This window comes from Solanum tuberosum, unplaced genomic scaffold (genome assembly GCF_000226075.1).
Source record: "Solanum tuberosum cultivar DM 1-3 516 R44 unplaced genomic scaffold, SolTub_3.0 scf00473, whole genome shotgun sequence".
Classification (NCBI taxonomy): domain Eukaryota; kingdom Viridiplantae; phylum Streptophyta; class Magnoliopsida; order Solanales; family Solanaceae; genus Solanum; species Solanum tuberosum.
Window position 1 is genome coordinate 151,438 of NW_006239391.1, and position 14,251 is coordinate 165,688.

The 14,251-nt window shown below is 37.1% G+C and overlaps 3 protein-coding genes across 4 annotated transcripts; 2 read left to right on the forward strand and 1 right to left on the reverse strand.

Annotated features, from left to right (window-relative positions):
- The first annotated feature begins 130 nt into the window (after positions 1-130).
- LOC102594422 (translocon-associated protein subunit beta-like) lies at positions 131-3,565 on the forward strand. The gene is made up of 6 exons (XM_006363907.2): positions 131-352; positions 2,017-2,115; positions 2,239-2,347; positions 2,449-2,520; positions 2,657-2,662; positions 3,242-3,565. Exons 1-6 carry the CDS (start codon positions 177-179, stop codon positions 3,359-3,361), a joined length of 582 nt encoding a protein of 193 aa, XP_006363969.1. The 5' UTR covers positions 131-176; the 3' UTR covers positions 3,362-3,565.
- A 1,064-nt stretch (positions 3,566-4,629) lies between these two features.
- Positions 4,630-7,624, forward strand: LOC102594751 (uncharacterized). Of its 2 annotated transcripts, none has more exons than XM_006363908.2 (2): positions 4,630-5,610; positions 5,724-7,624. In XM_006363908.2, exon 1 carries the CDS (start codon positions 4,783-4,785, stop codon positions 5,590-5,592), a length of 810 nt encoding a protein of 269 aa, XP_006363970.1. In that variant the 5' UTR covers positions 4,630-4,782; the 3' UTR covers positions 5,593-5,610; positions 5,724-7,624. The 2 variants fall into 2 exon arrangements, with proteins under 2 accessions (XP_006363970.1, XP_006363971.1); XM_006363909.2 differs by having other exon boundaries at positions 5,729-7,624.
- Positions 7,625-8,060: 436 nt separating this feature from the next.
- LOC102595415 (sialyltransferase-like protein 2) lies at positions 8,061-14,251 on the reverse strand. Its single transcript, XM_006363910.2, has 12 exons — positions 13,978-14,251; positions 13,818-13,891; positions 12,114-12,203; positions 11,764-11,841; positions 11,485-11,585; positions 10,896-11,088; positions 10,725-10,815; positions 10,586-10,650; positions 9,751-9,905; positions 9,553-9,634; positions 8,901-9,010; positions 8,061-8,772 (listed from the first exon to the last, which is right to left on the reverse strand). The coding sequence occupies exons 1-12, from the start codon at positions 14,063-14,065 to the stop codon at positions 8,556-8,558; spliced, it is 1,344 nt and encodes a 447-aa protein (XP_006363972.1). The 5' UTR covers positions 14,066-14,251; the 3' UTR covers positions 8,061-8,555.

Genomic DNA, 14,251 nt, shown 5'->3' on the forward strand with positions numbered 1-14,251 from the left:
CATTTTCCAAAACATTTAACCCAACCAAACATGAGAAAATTGGAAAATCATACCAAACACACGCTAAAAGCCCACTTCTGACATCGACCTCTTTTCCAATACCCTAATAATATATATATTTCTTTCCTCCACGTTTATATAATTTTCCATATTCATCTCCTCCAAAACATTTCCTAATGGCGACAGCACCATTGATAATCTTCACCATTTTTGCTCTTTTTGGAGTTTCCTCTTTAACTGCGGCAGCAGAAACTCCGTTTGTGGTGGCTCACAAGAAGGCTTCACTCCTAAAACTCAAATCCGGTACCGAACGGGTCTCCGTTTCCATTGACGTCTATAATCATGGATCTCTGTCAGTACTCCTTGCTCTTTCCTTATAGCTTGCATTTTTTGTTGTTCGAACAATCTGATTTTTTTTATTTGTTTACAGTAGAATGGATTAAATCCTGTTATAAACCTTTAAAATGAGACCGTGAATTTCACAGAGAAATTGGGGATCAATTCAATTTTTCGATTCTGAATGCGTTACAGTCATTGCTCAGCTAGAATCGTTAGTGCTAAAAGTATCTACCAATTTGGTCATCTTTTTTTTTCCTGCGGATTTTCCGAATTTTTTAGCTTGATTGAATGAATTGTGTCACTCTAATTAAAATTGTAAGACATTTTATGATTTGTTATGATGTCCATGTCCATTTTTTCAAATTGGACATGCTATGATTTTACAATATTTTAATGAGAAGTAAATACTGGCCAATGAAGTGGTTGAGAATCGTGAGGTTTTAGGTTCAATACGCAGGTCTTTTCAGCCGAGACAAAAAACACTAGGTGATTCTTTCCATCTGTCCTAACCTTGGTGGATAGAGTTACCTAATACCACTTGCGATACCACTTGCTGGTGGGAGGTGGAACATATCCTCTGAAATTAGTCGAGGTGCGTGAAAGGTGACCAAGACACCACAGTCATCAAAATAAAAAAACGTTCCTAGATTGTTTTTAGGTCTAAGGTTTTGGTGAGTACAAAAGGAGGTCATGTGATAATCATAATAGGTGGATGATATCATACAAGAATGGCGGTGATATTTTTGAATTGTAGAGGTTGAGAACAACAATATGTGATGGTTGAAGCAAGAGATAGGAAGTAAGAATGGGAAAGGGATCCTTCATACATAAGTGATGAAAGTTACTTTTCTATTCTGAAAGAAAATATTGTCCTTGGAGAAATCATATGGAACCAAATAACGGAAAATAGTTTTATCAAGGAAAACATATTTCGGCGTACCAGTCAAACTTTGGGTTCTTCCCTTGGCTTGTACAAATGGTTTTCCCTGAATCCCAATTCCTTTAAGCATTTCATGGGTGTTTGTCATATTTTTGCTACTTGAACCCAAAAACAATGATGGAAATGACAAATCAGCAGATAAAACTTGCAGGGGTAAATCATGTTGTTGAATTGCAGGCAGTAAAAAGTACTCTAGATCAGTATAATATTTTGTTTTGGTGTAGCTATGCTTTCCAAGTAACAAGTATTCCTACATGCTCTACTAATTCATCATTTGTTGCTTTGGAGGTTGTACGGTCTTAGGGCTCTGGTAATTTGTCAATAGTCACTTCTACATCTTCTTTTCTGTAATCTTTCTTTCTAGTTGTACTTGAGAATTTGAGCTGTGACTATTCATAAAATATTTCTCTCGAATGGATAAACATATTTTCATTTTACACTACATTCTATGATCTTTGTCGATCTGCATTACTTAATTTACATAGTTTCATATTGTTCTCCTATTACAATTTTAAACATGTATGCAGCACCTACCACAGATCAATTTCCCACATGTCATGTTCTGTAGTAAAGGATACTTGGCTGATATTGTATGCCAGTTTACTTGAGTGGGTGTGCATTTGTGGTTGTAATGATGCATATCTACCACTAGGTCCTGTTCTTTAAACATTTTTTGGAAGGATGATAAGTTTAGTCTATCTGAAGAAACTTCATATATCTTTTCTGAATTTATGCAGTGCTATATATGATGTAAATCTTACTGATGATAGCTGGTCCACAGAAATATTTGATTTCGTGGCTGGAAACACGTCCAATTCATGGGAAAAACTTGATGCGTAAGTGAAACCTTTTGTATAATCCAAAACTTGTATTCACATCCTGTTTCTTTAGCCTCTCAAATCTTGCTCTAGTTTGTTTTTTTAATTCACTATTTTTCTTTTGTTGTATGTGATTGGCAGTGGCTCTCATGTTTCACACACTTTTGAGTTGGAATCCAAAGTGCAAACAACTTACTATAGTGCACCTGCTGTCATAACCTATCGCATCCCTACAAATTCAAAACTACAGGTTTGATTAGTAGAAGATCTGTTAAGAACCTATTTGTAGCCTTGAGCCTTCACCGTTCTATTTCACAACTCTATTTTTGCTTTGTGTTGACTATTTTGCAGGTAGCATATTCCACCCCTGTTCCTGCACTAGAAACCTTAGCAGAAAAAACTGTTACCTACAAATTACATTTGGTAACTTTGCCCTCCTAACACAAGCATGAGATATGGTTTCCTTATAATTGTTTTGTAAACATTTCTTGCTGTTCTGACTAAAGATTGTTTCTTCTTTTACCAATCGGGCTGTTTTGGACTGGCTGGTCACTCTCAGGCAAAGGTAACTTGAGACCTCTTCTTTATTCTATTCCATTTGTTCACTAATCAAAATCTCTCATCAGTTTCACGGGCACGAAACAGAAAAAGCAAGTAAGGTTCTAATAAGTACCTTCCTGTTAGTTTGTAAGGGGAAGTTGTTTCAGAAATTGATGTATATATGCTAGCAATTAAATTTACCTTATTCCTAAAACGAAATATAGACATTGGTATAACAGGAGGCTGGGAGACCTCGAGCGTAATATACGCTACCATCGGAGAGACTTTAGCCACATCTTAATCTGAATGAGGTGATCAAGAAAGTCCTCCCCTGGAAAAAAAAATATACATCAATTACCTGTGCCCGGTCTATGGTCTAGTGGTAAGAGCACATCACGTTATGTGTGGTTAGGCATATGTCATGTGTTTGAACACTGCCGGAAACAAAAGTTTTGTATTTAAATAGAGCAGAGTAGAGAGGCAGGCCCATTATCTAGCGAGTTTCAAATTGTGTGTCACAATCTCAAAGATTTCTCGGTTAATATTTTGTTTGCCAAGTTGATGTGAAAATCTCTTTTTAATGGTAGTTGTTTTCTTTGTGCAGAAGTTGCTTGCACAGTATGGATCCCATTTTTCTTTAGGTCTCATCGTCTATTTGTTCGTGCGAATTATATTTAGTCCATCAGCTAAATCAAGTGCTGGAAACGCAAAGAAAAGACACTGATCGTTCATCAGCTGTAGCAAACTTCTCTTTTGTAGAGGCAAGGCCTCATACCTGATACAGAACTTGGAAGGAAAACATTTCAGTGTGATAACTCGTACAAATTCGTGTAATTGCATTTTGTTGAACTGAAATGTATTGGATGATTTCACTTGGGCTATATGAAATTTTCTAAATGTCTTGCTAAAAATATTTAAGTTACTTTAATTACATGTAAATCTTATTGAGATGCCTAATCAATTAAATAAAAAAACTTTTATGTATTTAAAGGATTGAAATTGTAGTGTCATAGTTGTGACTGTTAATCTTCGATACTAATAACGTGAAGGGCTTAAAACCAGTCTCCATCACCATCACAGCTTAAAGCTATTAGGTGTGGGGGGTTTGGCTTGACCCCAACCATGTCTATAATTTCCAACATAAGTTGCACAAAAACAGAGGGGGGCATGTACCTAACCTCTGGCAAAAATAGAAAATGGAAATTAGGACATCAAAAAAGGCTTAAAACCAGTCTCACTTTACTGTTGTGGCATTATGCTAATCAAAGGTTTTAGGGCATAATTACGAATATTGAGGGGAAAATACTGTTTCTCAAACAAGTCTCTGATTTTCAAAAAAGATATTTAAATTTTGTTTTAAGTGGTACTAAACCGCTAATGCAACACAATGCCTTTATACTCCGCCTTAAAAATACTGAATTCAGATGAACCCGATATGGTGATAGTATCACTTTGCATCCGCCTCTGGCACCATAACCACTCTTTTCATTTTCATTTCCATCAAGTATTGACCCGACTAATTTAGATTTGGCCCAAAAAATTCCACTTTAGAGAATAAAACGTTTTTTTATTAAAGATAATTTTATATCCAGAGCTCAAATCCGAAACACTGTTTTTGAACAAGAAGAGGGAGTAGTAAAACCTCCCAACATTATTTTTAAAATCAAGGACTAGTTTAAGCAAATTTTGTGTATTTTTTTAAATATTGAGCTGTCAAAAGAAGGAAAAATACTCCCTCGATCAAAATTATTGTTACTCTAATATTTTTAGAAAATCGATCTCAATATTATAATTTTTCTTTTAATATACAAATCAAGTAAAATAAAACGGAGAAATAACATAAATGAGAAAAGATGCAATCGGTGATGGAGCCAGCCATACATATGGAACCCACTATTGTCTAATCTATGATCCTGCATACGTGGCATGCATCTAGAAGATATATATAATCCATCTTCCACTCCTTCGAAGTTTCCAAAGGTTTCTCACTCTCTGCCTGCCCTCGCTTTGTTTTCATACAAACAACTCAAATAAATTTTGCCTTCCATCTTTCTTCTTTCACCTTCCTTTTCATATATATATAAAATCGAACCCTACTCCTTAATGTGCGCATTTTTCTTCCCCAAACCCTAACCGGTAATCTCGATGTCCGACCATCAATCACCGGACGACGGCGGAGAAATGGCGGCACATGACAACGTCGGCTCCAAGCGTTACCGTCGACCCAGCGTCAGGTTAGGCGACATTGGCGATGACCATTCTTCTTTCGACCAACGGAAACCCAAGTCTCTCTGGAAGGACTCATCCAAGAATAATCGCCATCGTACAAACTTATCAAGTAATCAAACTCTTACTCTTGTTGATACTAACCCTAATGAAAGTAGCAATTCTAGGAAAAAATGGAGTAATGTTGATGAAGAGGATGTCGGGGATGCGAATTTGGATGATGTTACGATTGGTAGTTGGAAGATTAGGAATTTGAAATCTAAGAAGGGGCTAGTGACTAAGAAGATGAGGTCGGGTTGGACTCCCAAAGTTAATGATAGTGAAAAAGATGACAAAATGCCCAGTACTGATGTCGAAGATTTGGAGAATAATGAACACAGCCCAGTTCATTCCCATGACAATAACAAAACTAATGATAATGTGAACATGAGTACTATTGACATTGATAGGAGAATTGATAATGTGAATAGTAGGAAGAGGGCAATTAGGGTTTCTGAGGATGGCCCAACTGATACAGAGACCCGAGATTGGAAGAGGAATGGGATTAAGGTATGGCTGAACCAGTTGGGACTTGGTCAGTATGCCTCTCTGTTTGAGATTCATGAGGTTGATGATGAGGTTTTACCAATGCTAACATTGGAGGATCTAAAGGATATGGGAATCACTGCAGTTGGATCGCGAAGGAAAATGTATTGCTCAATTCAGAACCTCAATAAAGGTTTCTCATGAGTTTCTACCAGGGAAAAGGTATCCCTTTAAGGTTTTTGTAGCTGCGTAAGCCTATGGTTGAAATCATTCCAGATATTAACATTACTTGCAGCTTAACCTCTAATTTTGCAGTTTTTGTGTTCTTTTTGTAGTTCAGATGCAATTCTGATATACTAGCAATGGCTGTGAAGTGTACAGTGCTCTTACTGTTGGTAACATCTTTGTTAATTTGGTCCTAAATAGATCAAAACTTTTGAGACCAGAAAAAATAGAGAAGCATCATTCAAGAAAATGAATGTTAGTTACTCCTTTAGTTTTCCTAATAAAGTTTTATGTCCAATCTTCATTTCACAATCTTATTTAAGCTGATTTCGCAATCTTATTTAAGCTGATTTCACAATCTTATTTAAGCTGATTTCACAATCTTATTTATGCTTCCACAACTCTTATTTGGTTGCTTAATGTGTGTTGCTGCTATTTCCCAAATGACCTGGACTGAGACACTGGCATCCTTTCCTTTCTTGAGTACCTGCAGCGTTGTGAATTGTATCTTCAATTCATTGTAGCACGAGGAGCTCTAGAGAACATTTTCTTTGTTATAAGGTAAAATAATTTTATTGATGATGGCAATGAACTGTAGAGAACATTCCCTTAGGCCCTTATCTAATGTCCATGATCCCAAAAAAAAAAAACACTTTCCCTTAGGCCATTATCTAATGTCTGCTTAGTGTTAATTCAGTAGCCAATTCTGTACATGATGCTGTAGAATTTTGGTTATGGACTTGCTTGCTACATTGTCAGGTCTATATCATTAGTGTGCAACTAATACTATGAAACGACAACACCAACATACCCACTGTGATCCCATAAGTGGGTCTGGGGAGGAGGAGGGGGGTACGCAAATCGTACCCCCTACCTTAGGTAAGGTAGAGACTAAGAGAGGTTGTTTCCGAAACACTAATACTCTGAGAATGTGCTTATAATTGGTTTGTAGTTCCTGTGTTCTTATGCTTATGTATGTCCTTGTTAAGATCATAATTATATGAACCTCTATGTGTGGTACTTACTAACTTTTTACTAAGTTTTAGGAGTTGGTAATGGTGATGTGAATTCTAAGCTTCACGGTTAATATCCCAAAGATATCTTGCTTAAATGAAACTATAGTGGGACACATCCACATCGCCATGTGAAAATGTTGCTGTGGAACTCTTGGATAGAATGATGAATTACACCATACTTTAGTTAGAGCAACCCTGCAAAAGCATTCTGAGTTGCATATATTGATGTCTCTGAAATGCTTCTTTAGAAAATGAGCTTGGGTCTGTCTCCTTATCAAGAATGTCATTTATTAACCATCACATGGCTTGTCATCACCAAGTAGTGCAGGACAACAAGATGGTGAAGTGAATACCACTGTCCCCTTTCCCCCTGGAATGACAACCGCAAGCAAACAGATGTGTATGCAAAGACTGGCCTATAAATAATAATAAAAAAAAAAAGACTGGCCTGTCCTCTCCAAAATTAAGATGTTAGCCAACCCTTTCCCTCTTGAGACAGATTTAGGATTTTAGGTCAGTGTATGCGGTTTACCTCTTGCATCCACCGCACCTCTGACATTGACAGTTGGGTGCAAAGTGCAAACACACCCACTACATCTTTCTTGCATTCTCCCCTGCCTTCCCCTCCTCCCAAACCTCCTTGGATGAATTTCATTTTGTGGCAGAAATTTTGGTTGGACAAGCTTCCTTTCTCTTTGGTTATTTTTTGACAGGCTTTGGAAGAGAGAATTTGCTGGTCAGTGTGATAAATATCAGCAAAAGCAAGCTTTTCTGATAGGTTGTTGCTTATTCTGTAATCATTACCTGCTCCACATTCAGGATACTTCATTCAAAATCTAAATAAAAGGCCTGTAATGGAAACAAGCACAGATAAATTTTCAGAGTTCTGCTTTTCACATATGTGGATTTTCAGAATGTTTGAGATTCTTATCCAAACTAATGAATTGATTGTTTAGATGCCACTTTGTTTTGTTATGCTATGTGCTTTCACCTCATCTTGAATTTGCTTCTTGATGTTCTGGACCAAATGTGTATTTATCTTTTAGATTTTGTGTTCCAAAGAACCTGAATCATGCTCGACCAATTATGTAACATCGGCTCTTCTAAATTTTGTAAAGAGATGTAAGAATCAAGTTTGCAAGGATGTAAATACTCATTTGCCAGAAAATGGCATTGTGGTAGTTAAGAAACTTTTATTGCATGGTTATTCTCATTCCCGGATATCAGGATTATTTTATGAAAAATAAAAAGGGTAACCAGGATCATTTCTGGTTTCGCATTCAGAACAGGATTTAGATGTTTTCCCAACTGTATACATCAGAAGCTGTATGAGCCATTGCTATTACTAATTGAAAATACAGTTGAAGAACTCCAATGATGTATGTTCTGAAAAAGGCAAGGGAAAGAAAAATGCGGGAAGAGTCCAAAAAATATGAGTATTATATCTCAAGATGAAAATTTTGTTGTTGAATGACAGTATGACACCATCAATTAAATGGATAAAGATGCTAAATTTTCTAATCCATAACAAATGCTGATTAGCGCTTGATTTCTTCATTTCATATGCTAAAGCCAACAACACGAGAAAAGAGCCGGTTGCTGATTACATTTGAAAAGGCTAAACTAACTAAAAGACATCATCTTAGTCCCATACAAGCCGCCAAAAGAATACATGAATATAAAGAGAACTCCGCTGTATAATTTTTTGGCAAGAGAAGAGCCACCTTAACCTTGGACGTGACAAGGCATTGTCAACAAAACTTGAAACCAACTTTGAGCAAAACATTCAGGTACCAAGCACGCAAATTCTGAAGACAGTGGAATGGTCAACAAATGCACCAAAAGAAAAAGTTGGCAGACCATCTTCCCAAAGAACGCAGGGCTTTTTCACAGCATAACCCTGAAATCTGGTGTAATGAATTCATGTTAGTTCAGTTTTCTGACTATCAACTTGTTGGGAACTGTGCAGAGTTGGCCATGTCCTGGATTGTGCTCCAAAGGATACATTGTAGTGCCTTTTACATATTTCTGATGTTCAACAGCTGCGTTTCTGAGGTTTGACATGTCCACATCATTTCCTCTCTGTTGCTTCTTGATTATGGAACATGTAGCCAAAAGATTGGTTGATCCAGCTCCAACCCTCCTACAGGCATGCAAACCGAGCTTATATAAGGTTGTTGAACAAAGAGACTTGAGACGACATTGGGATGTGGATTTTCTTGATAGTTGAAATAAAGTTTATTGCCGCTGAAAGAAACAGAGTCATTTTACCTGAGCAATTTCTCTGATGCAATTCGGGCAGCAGTGATTGTGCTGCGGCTGGGTAACCACTTCACAACACGATCTGGATCGGCTCGCATTGGAGAATGGATTTTTATAAGCTTTAAAAAATTGATAAATGTTAGATTTGCAATATATCAATGAAGAACGTTATACCCTAAAAGAGAAAAAGCAACAACAGCTGGAAGTGGAAGCATCCAAGTGATATATTACTAGCTGTCCTATGACTGTTTTCAAGCTTCTATGTTAGGAATAAGGTCTAAAATCTATATGTTTCTAGTTGTCTCTATTTTATGTATGATGTAAATATTTCAAGTTTCTAGTTGTCTATTTTAGGAGTATTGTGTAAATGTTTCTCCAGGTTGTATCTGCACTGTCTGTACTTCTGAGTGTGTGTTACTGGCAAATCTGTGATCTCTGTGCTCTCTCTAGAAAGAAAGTGTGCTTACTTTCTTTTCTGACAATTGAAGTACGTGGTTAACGATATTATTTTCATAGTATGACCAACTTCCCTCCCCTTGGACTTATTTAAACAACTTAAGCAATGATACTCATACTGCACTATTTCAACAGGAATGAAGACCCTCATCATTTGGGGAAAAAGAAACAGATTAGCATCTTTATAGGAGTTGTTATAACTAACCCCTAGGCATTCCATCATTTGATAATATGCCCTCCCTTGCAGAGGTGTATGACCTTGCCGAGACTCTGAAAAATACCTGGTCCTGTGATGATATAAACACTTTATTATCAGGTATGCAGGAAAGGAAATGCAATGATTACGTTCTAGAAATATTTAGAAAAAAAAAATCTACCATAAGCTGTTTTAGCTTCATCTTACCATTCTTTATAGCCTGGATCAACTGTAAAACCATACATATCGACAGTGTCACAGATGGAGAGGGCAAATTCTAGAGCCTTCAGTCCAGTTCCTTTTGCTGCTGAACCAAAGGATGCACCCAACATGAGATATACTTTGTTGAGAATGGGAACTTCCTACAGAAAGACATACCAAGCAGGAAGGTGTAAATAAATAATTTCCAGTCTGTCTGAAACAACCTGATTGATGCAGAACACTGAGTTGAGAATCTTCCAACAAATGATATACTACCAAACAGACTATAATTTCCAGTCTGCCTGAGAAACAACTTTATTGCATCACATGGCCAAAGATATATAGAGTTTGGGAAAGACACTTGGGAGTGGATACATTAGCTATAGAATAACAAGCAACACATAGTGCAGGAACTATTTCAAGTATACCGACAGCCAAACCAAAATTCTGGTTTTTATTTCGTTACGAAAGGGAAAAGGTCTTCCCAAACTAGATATCAGAAATAACTCACCAAGATTTGGCTTAGTAGATAGACCTTCCCAAACAAAAGCACACAAAAGTCAGCTTGGGATTTACAGTCAGTGTTATGATTATACTTGTGTTAACATTCCACATTACAGAATTTCTGCGTAGTTATGCAACATACATGACACTCATTTCCAAAATAGTGCAAAACTTAAGATTCCAGTTGTTTCATTATCTTATTAATGGACCATATTCTCTTAATTCCTACACTGGTGGATAGTTCTTTAATATAGTCTATGCTAATACACTTCATGCAAAACAATGGGGTATTTTATTAGTCCGTCTGTGTATATCAAATGCAGAAGAAAGTGCTCACCCGAATCATCTTGTTCATGATATCATGTATAGTTGTTTTGACTATCAACACCTCCTTTCCTCTTTCTGTAGAATTTAAGATATTTAGCATGGTCGTAATGAAAGATCAAGCCCTACAAAAGTGGGAATTGTGCCAATACCATACAACTCTGCTACTTTGTCAAGAGCTTTAGCAGAACCCCTATTCAGAAGGCGAAATGTGCTTTTCGTGCCCACAAATTCTGTATAGTTCTGTAAAAACAATAAAGAAGGCAGGTGTTAGGGGGTACACAAAATCAAGTGAAAAGGAGAAGTTGATCAGCTTGCAAAACCTGTATCGGTGCTCCATTTTCCCTGAAAACAGCTTCATAGCTATCAATCTCATCACCAAATTTTGTTTGAAGAAGATCTCCTGAGTTGCCTATAACAGCACATCGACTATACTGCCTTGGAAATAATGGTGGTCTTTCTGGAAGTACTAGAGAGAGCTTCTCCATGCAAAGAGTTCTATTTTCACATTGGTTCCTGCACCAGAAAAGTGATACTCCACAAAAATCAACAACCCACACCAGATTCTTTAGTTACAGGAAGTTGAAGTTCACGCTAATTGTAAAATAATTCATGAAAGATTGAAGAACTTTTATAAGCATTAAAAGGTAACAACAGAACGATATAACAAGTATATATTTCGCTCTGCTGCAAGATCATATAGTATATTCCAATTATATATCATAAAAAGGCAAGCAACAATCAACATAGTGCAATGCAGTAAGAGAGTGTCTACATTAACTTTTCGAAGCAAAAGTTAATCACTCCAATCATGGTTATGCAGCTAATTATGCACTTACATATATAAGGACTTCTGAGTGGTAGTACCAACAATATCGACAATCATATGGTTAAGAGTGAGATCACACTTACAGAAGTACCCCCTTATTAATCCTTCTCCATGCATAGTCCTCCCATCCATTTGGTAGGGCATCAATGTACTCCTTTGTGAGTACTGTGGTACTGTTCCTCACCTAGCAATCATCCCACTGTATTTAAATCAATTGTAGTATGTAAAATAAGGTGCAAGCTGTAAACTTTACGTAAGCCAGCTTCAAGCAAATGCTCATGTCAGAGAAACAGAACACCTTATTTCAATAGTAACACAAATAGTATAATTTAATCCAGTAGTCGTGTGAAAAACTTACTGACCTGTTCCCAAGTAGCCACAGCTTCACATAAGTTCAGTTCATATGACAAGCCCTCAAGTTCTCCAGTTTTTGGATCTTTCTATTATAAGTGAAACCAAAAAAAAAAAGTGGTTAAAGTACTAGCTGAGGATATTTAACAACTAGTTGTGAGTTCCCCAATTTGTGAAATAAGAATCAAGTGACATGGAAATCACGTGGGCCAGCAGGAAAGAGAATTAGGCAATAATCTGTATGCTTTGAATGATGATGAAGAAGATTAAACTACCATGGTAGCTGCGATAGTTTCCCTATATTCCTATGTGGCAAGAAAGGGTGGAGGGGCGGGGGGACCAGTGAACGAAGAAAACTTACCCACTTTGGTACTGTTTCACCAGGAAACTTCATTATAACCTCGCAATAGTCCCTGCCACTTGCAGCTTGTAAACCTAATCCATTTGCACTCTGCATCACTTTCCAGTTAGCTAATACAACAAACATGTAGGATGGCACATGCTTTCAACCAATCTCAAAGATCTACTAGCTAAAGCACACTAATCTCCGTTCAGGCCTTACATATAAACCATAAACATAATAACCAGAACAAAGTAATCTCACTATTTTTGCAACTGAAGATGCCAAGGGGAAAAGGCATAACTATGAAAATATTGCACAAAATAATATTCTTAATCTTTTCAACTTCTCCTGAAGCCAAAGTACACAGATCCAGTTAGCTTTGCAGCAGAGAGAGAAGCAACTATTGCTAGTGCAGAATTAGGAATGACCAGACTGTTGGTTTTAGAAGGAATGCGTTAATTGAAAAACGGATAATACAGCAACAAGATTTGGGGCAGGTTAGTGCATCTCAAATGGTCCCGACTCACTGGTCTGGACAGCTATCAGTAGCTGAAGGTTCACTGTGAAGTCTTGCTACCAAAGTCTCACCAAAACTGGACTCAGATTTACAATGGACGCGGAAATGATATGGAAGACCGAAGCTCCTTATAAATTGGGTTGTTTCAGTTGGTTAATGGTGCATGATACCAGCTTGATACAGAGGAACTTCCAGAGGAGAGAACTGCAAATTATGCAGCAAATGCTACATGTGTGGAGCATATAAATGGACAATGAACACCTTTTTTGCATTTCCCAGTGGCATCCAAATTTTGGGTACTCTTTTCTCAAATTTTTGGAGTTGAATGGTGATTCTAGGTCACTTGAAAACTTATTTGTCGTGGGTATGGAACTAAGTACGATAATATCTGAAGAGGATGTGGGGGAGAATCCCAGCCAACATTGCTTAGGTTTTGTGAAACCAAAGACATTTTTAAGGAAAGCCTGTAACTGTACGTGATTTTAAGTTAAAGGGTTTAGTATGTTAGCTCTCTGGTGTAAATTGCATTATGTATCATGAGAATAGTCTGGTAGATTTCATAGACTCGGTACAGCAAAGCTGATTGTAAAGACTTGGTTATTTCTTTTTTGCAATGGCACGTTGCCTTAGTGTGTGGATGTTGGCCATTAATGAAAAGTTCTGCTTCCTTAGCAAGAAAATGTTCTTCAGCTTTCATCTTAAACTTACAAAGAGTGCTATTCCATATACTTGAACAAAAAGGAACGCTACAGACATCTAAAAAGTAATGATATCAGAAAATATACAAATAGAGGTAACAAACACTGACCTCAGCTTGACTAAGATTATCCCACTGCTACAAGAGCAAGCAGCAAATCCTGATCTTTGTAGCATAATTTAAAATGAAAAACTAGGTAAAAGTTAACTATGGCAGCCTGGTTCAAGGATGTTCAATCAGACAAGTTTAGATATGCTAGATAAGATTACACACTAAGATTTAACAACCCGAGATCCAAGCTAGCAGTAAATAAACAGAAATATGCCAATCAAACCTAATTTTCTAGCGTCTCCACAATGCAGTAACTAAAAAAGTGCACAAAATAGAGATTAACCTAGACATTTGGCAATTCAGCTACTTCAGAGCTTAATTAACTAGAGCAATGAAAAAAAAATTCGATAGCAAAACTGAAATCGCATAACCAAAAGCCACTACAAGTTCAACTCACCACGCACTTCTGGAAACCAGACTGTAGAGAGTGTAACGCCTCCAAATCCTCATCAGATAAATGATATGATCCATCTGCAAACAAAAACGAACAAAATATGTCAATTCATTCACATTCACAAGTCGGTGCACAACGAAACTGTAAATGCATCATTTCGCACATGGAGTGGCGACACCAATGATGTAGATGAGAATAGCTCCGAGTCCAGAAGCCAAAGCAACTGCAAATGCAAGCTTCAATAGCTTCATCTAAATCTATATTACTACTACTACTTAGCCAATTTTCTGCACTTCCAGTTGATCAATCAATGAATCGATTGCTCTTTACAGTGAGTGTTCATATGGTTAGCGTTAGATCTGGAGGACGAAATTGAACTGTCTTAAATTTTTCGCTCTCAAATCACTGATGCACCAGAAGCTTCTCTTTTAGCAAAC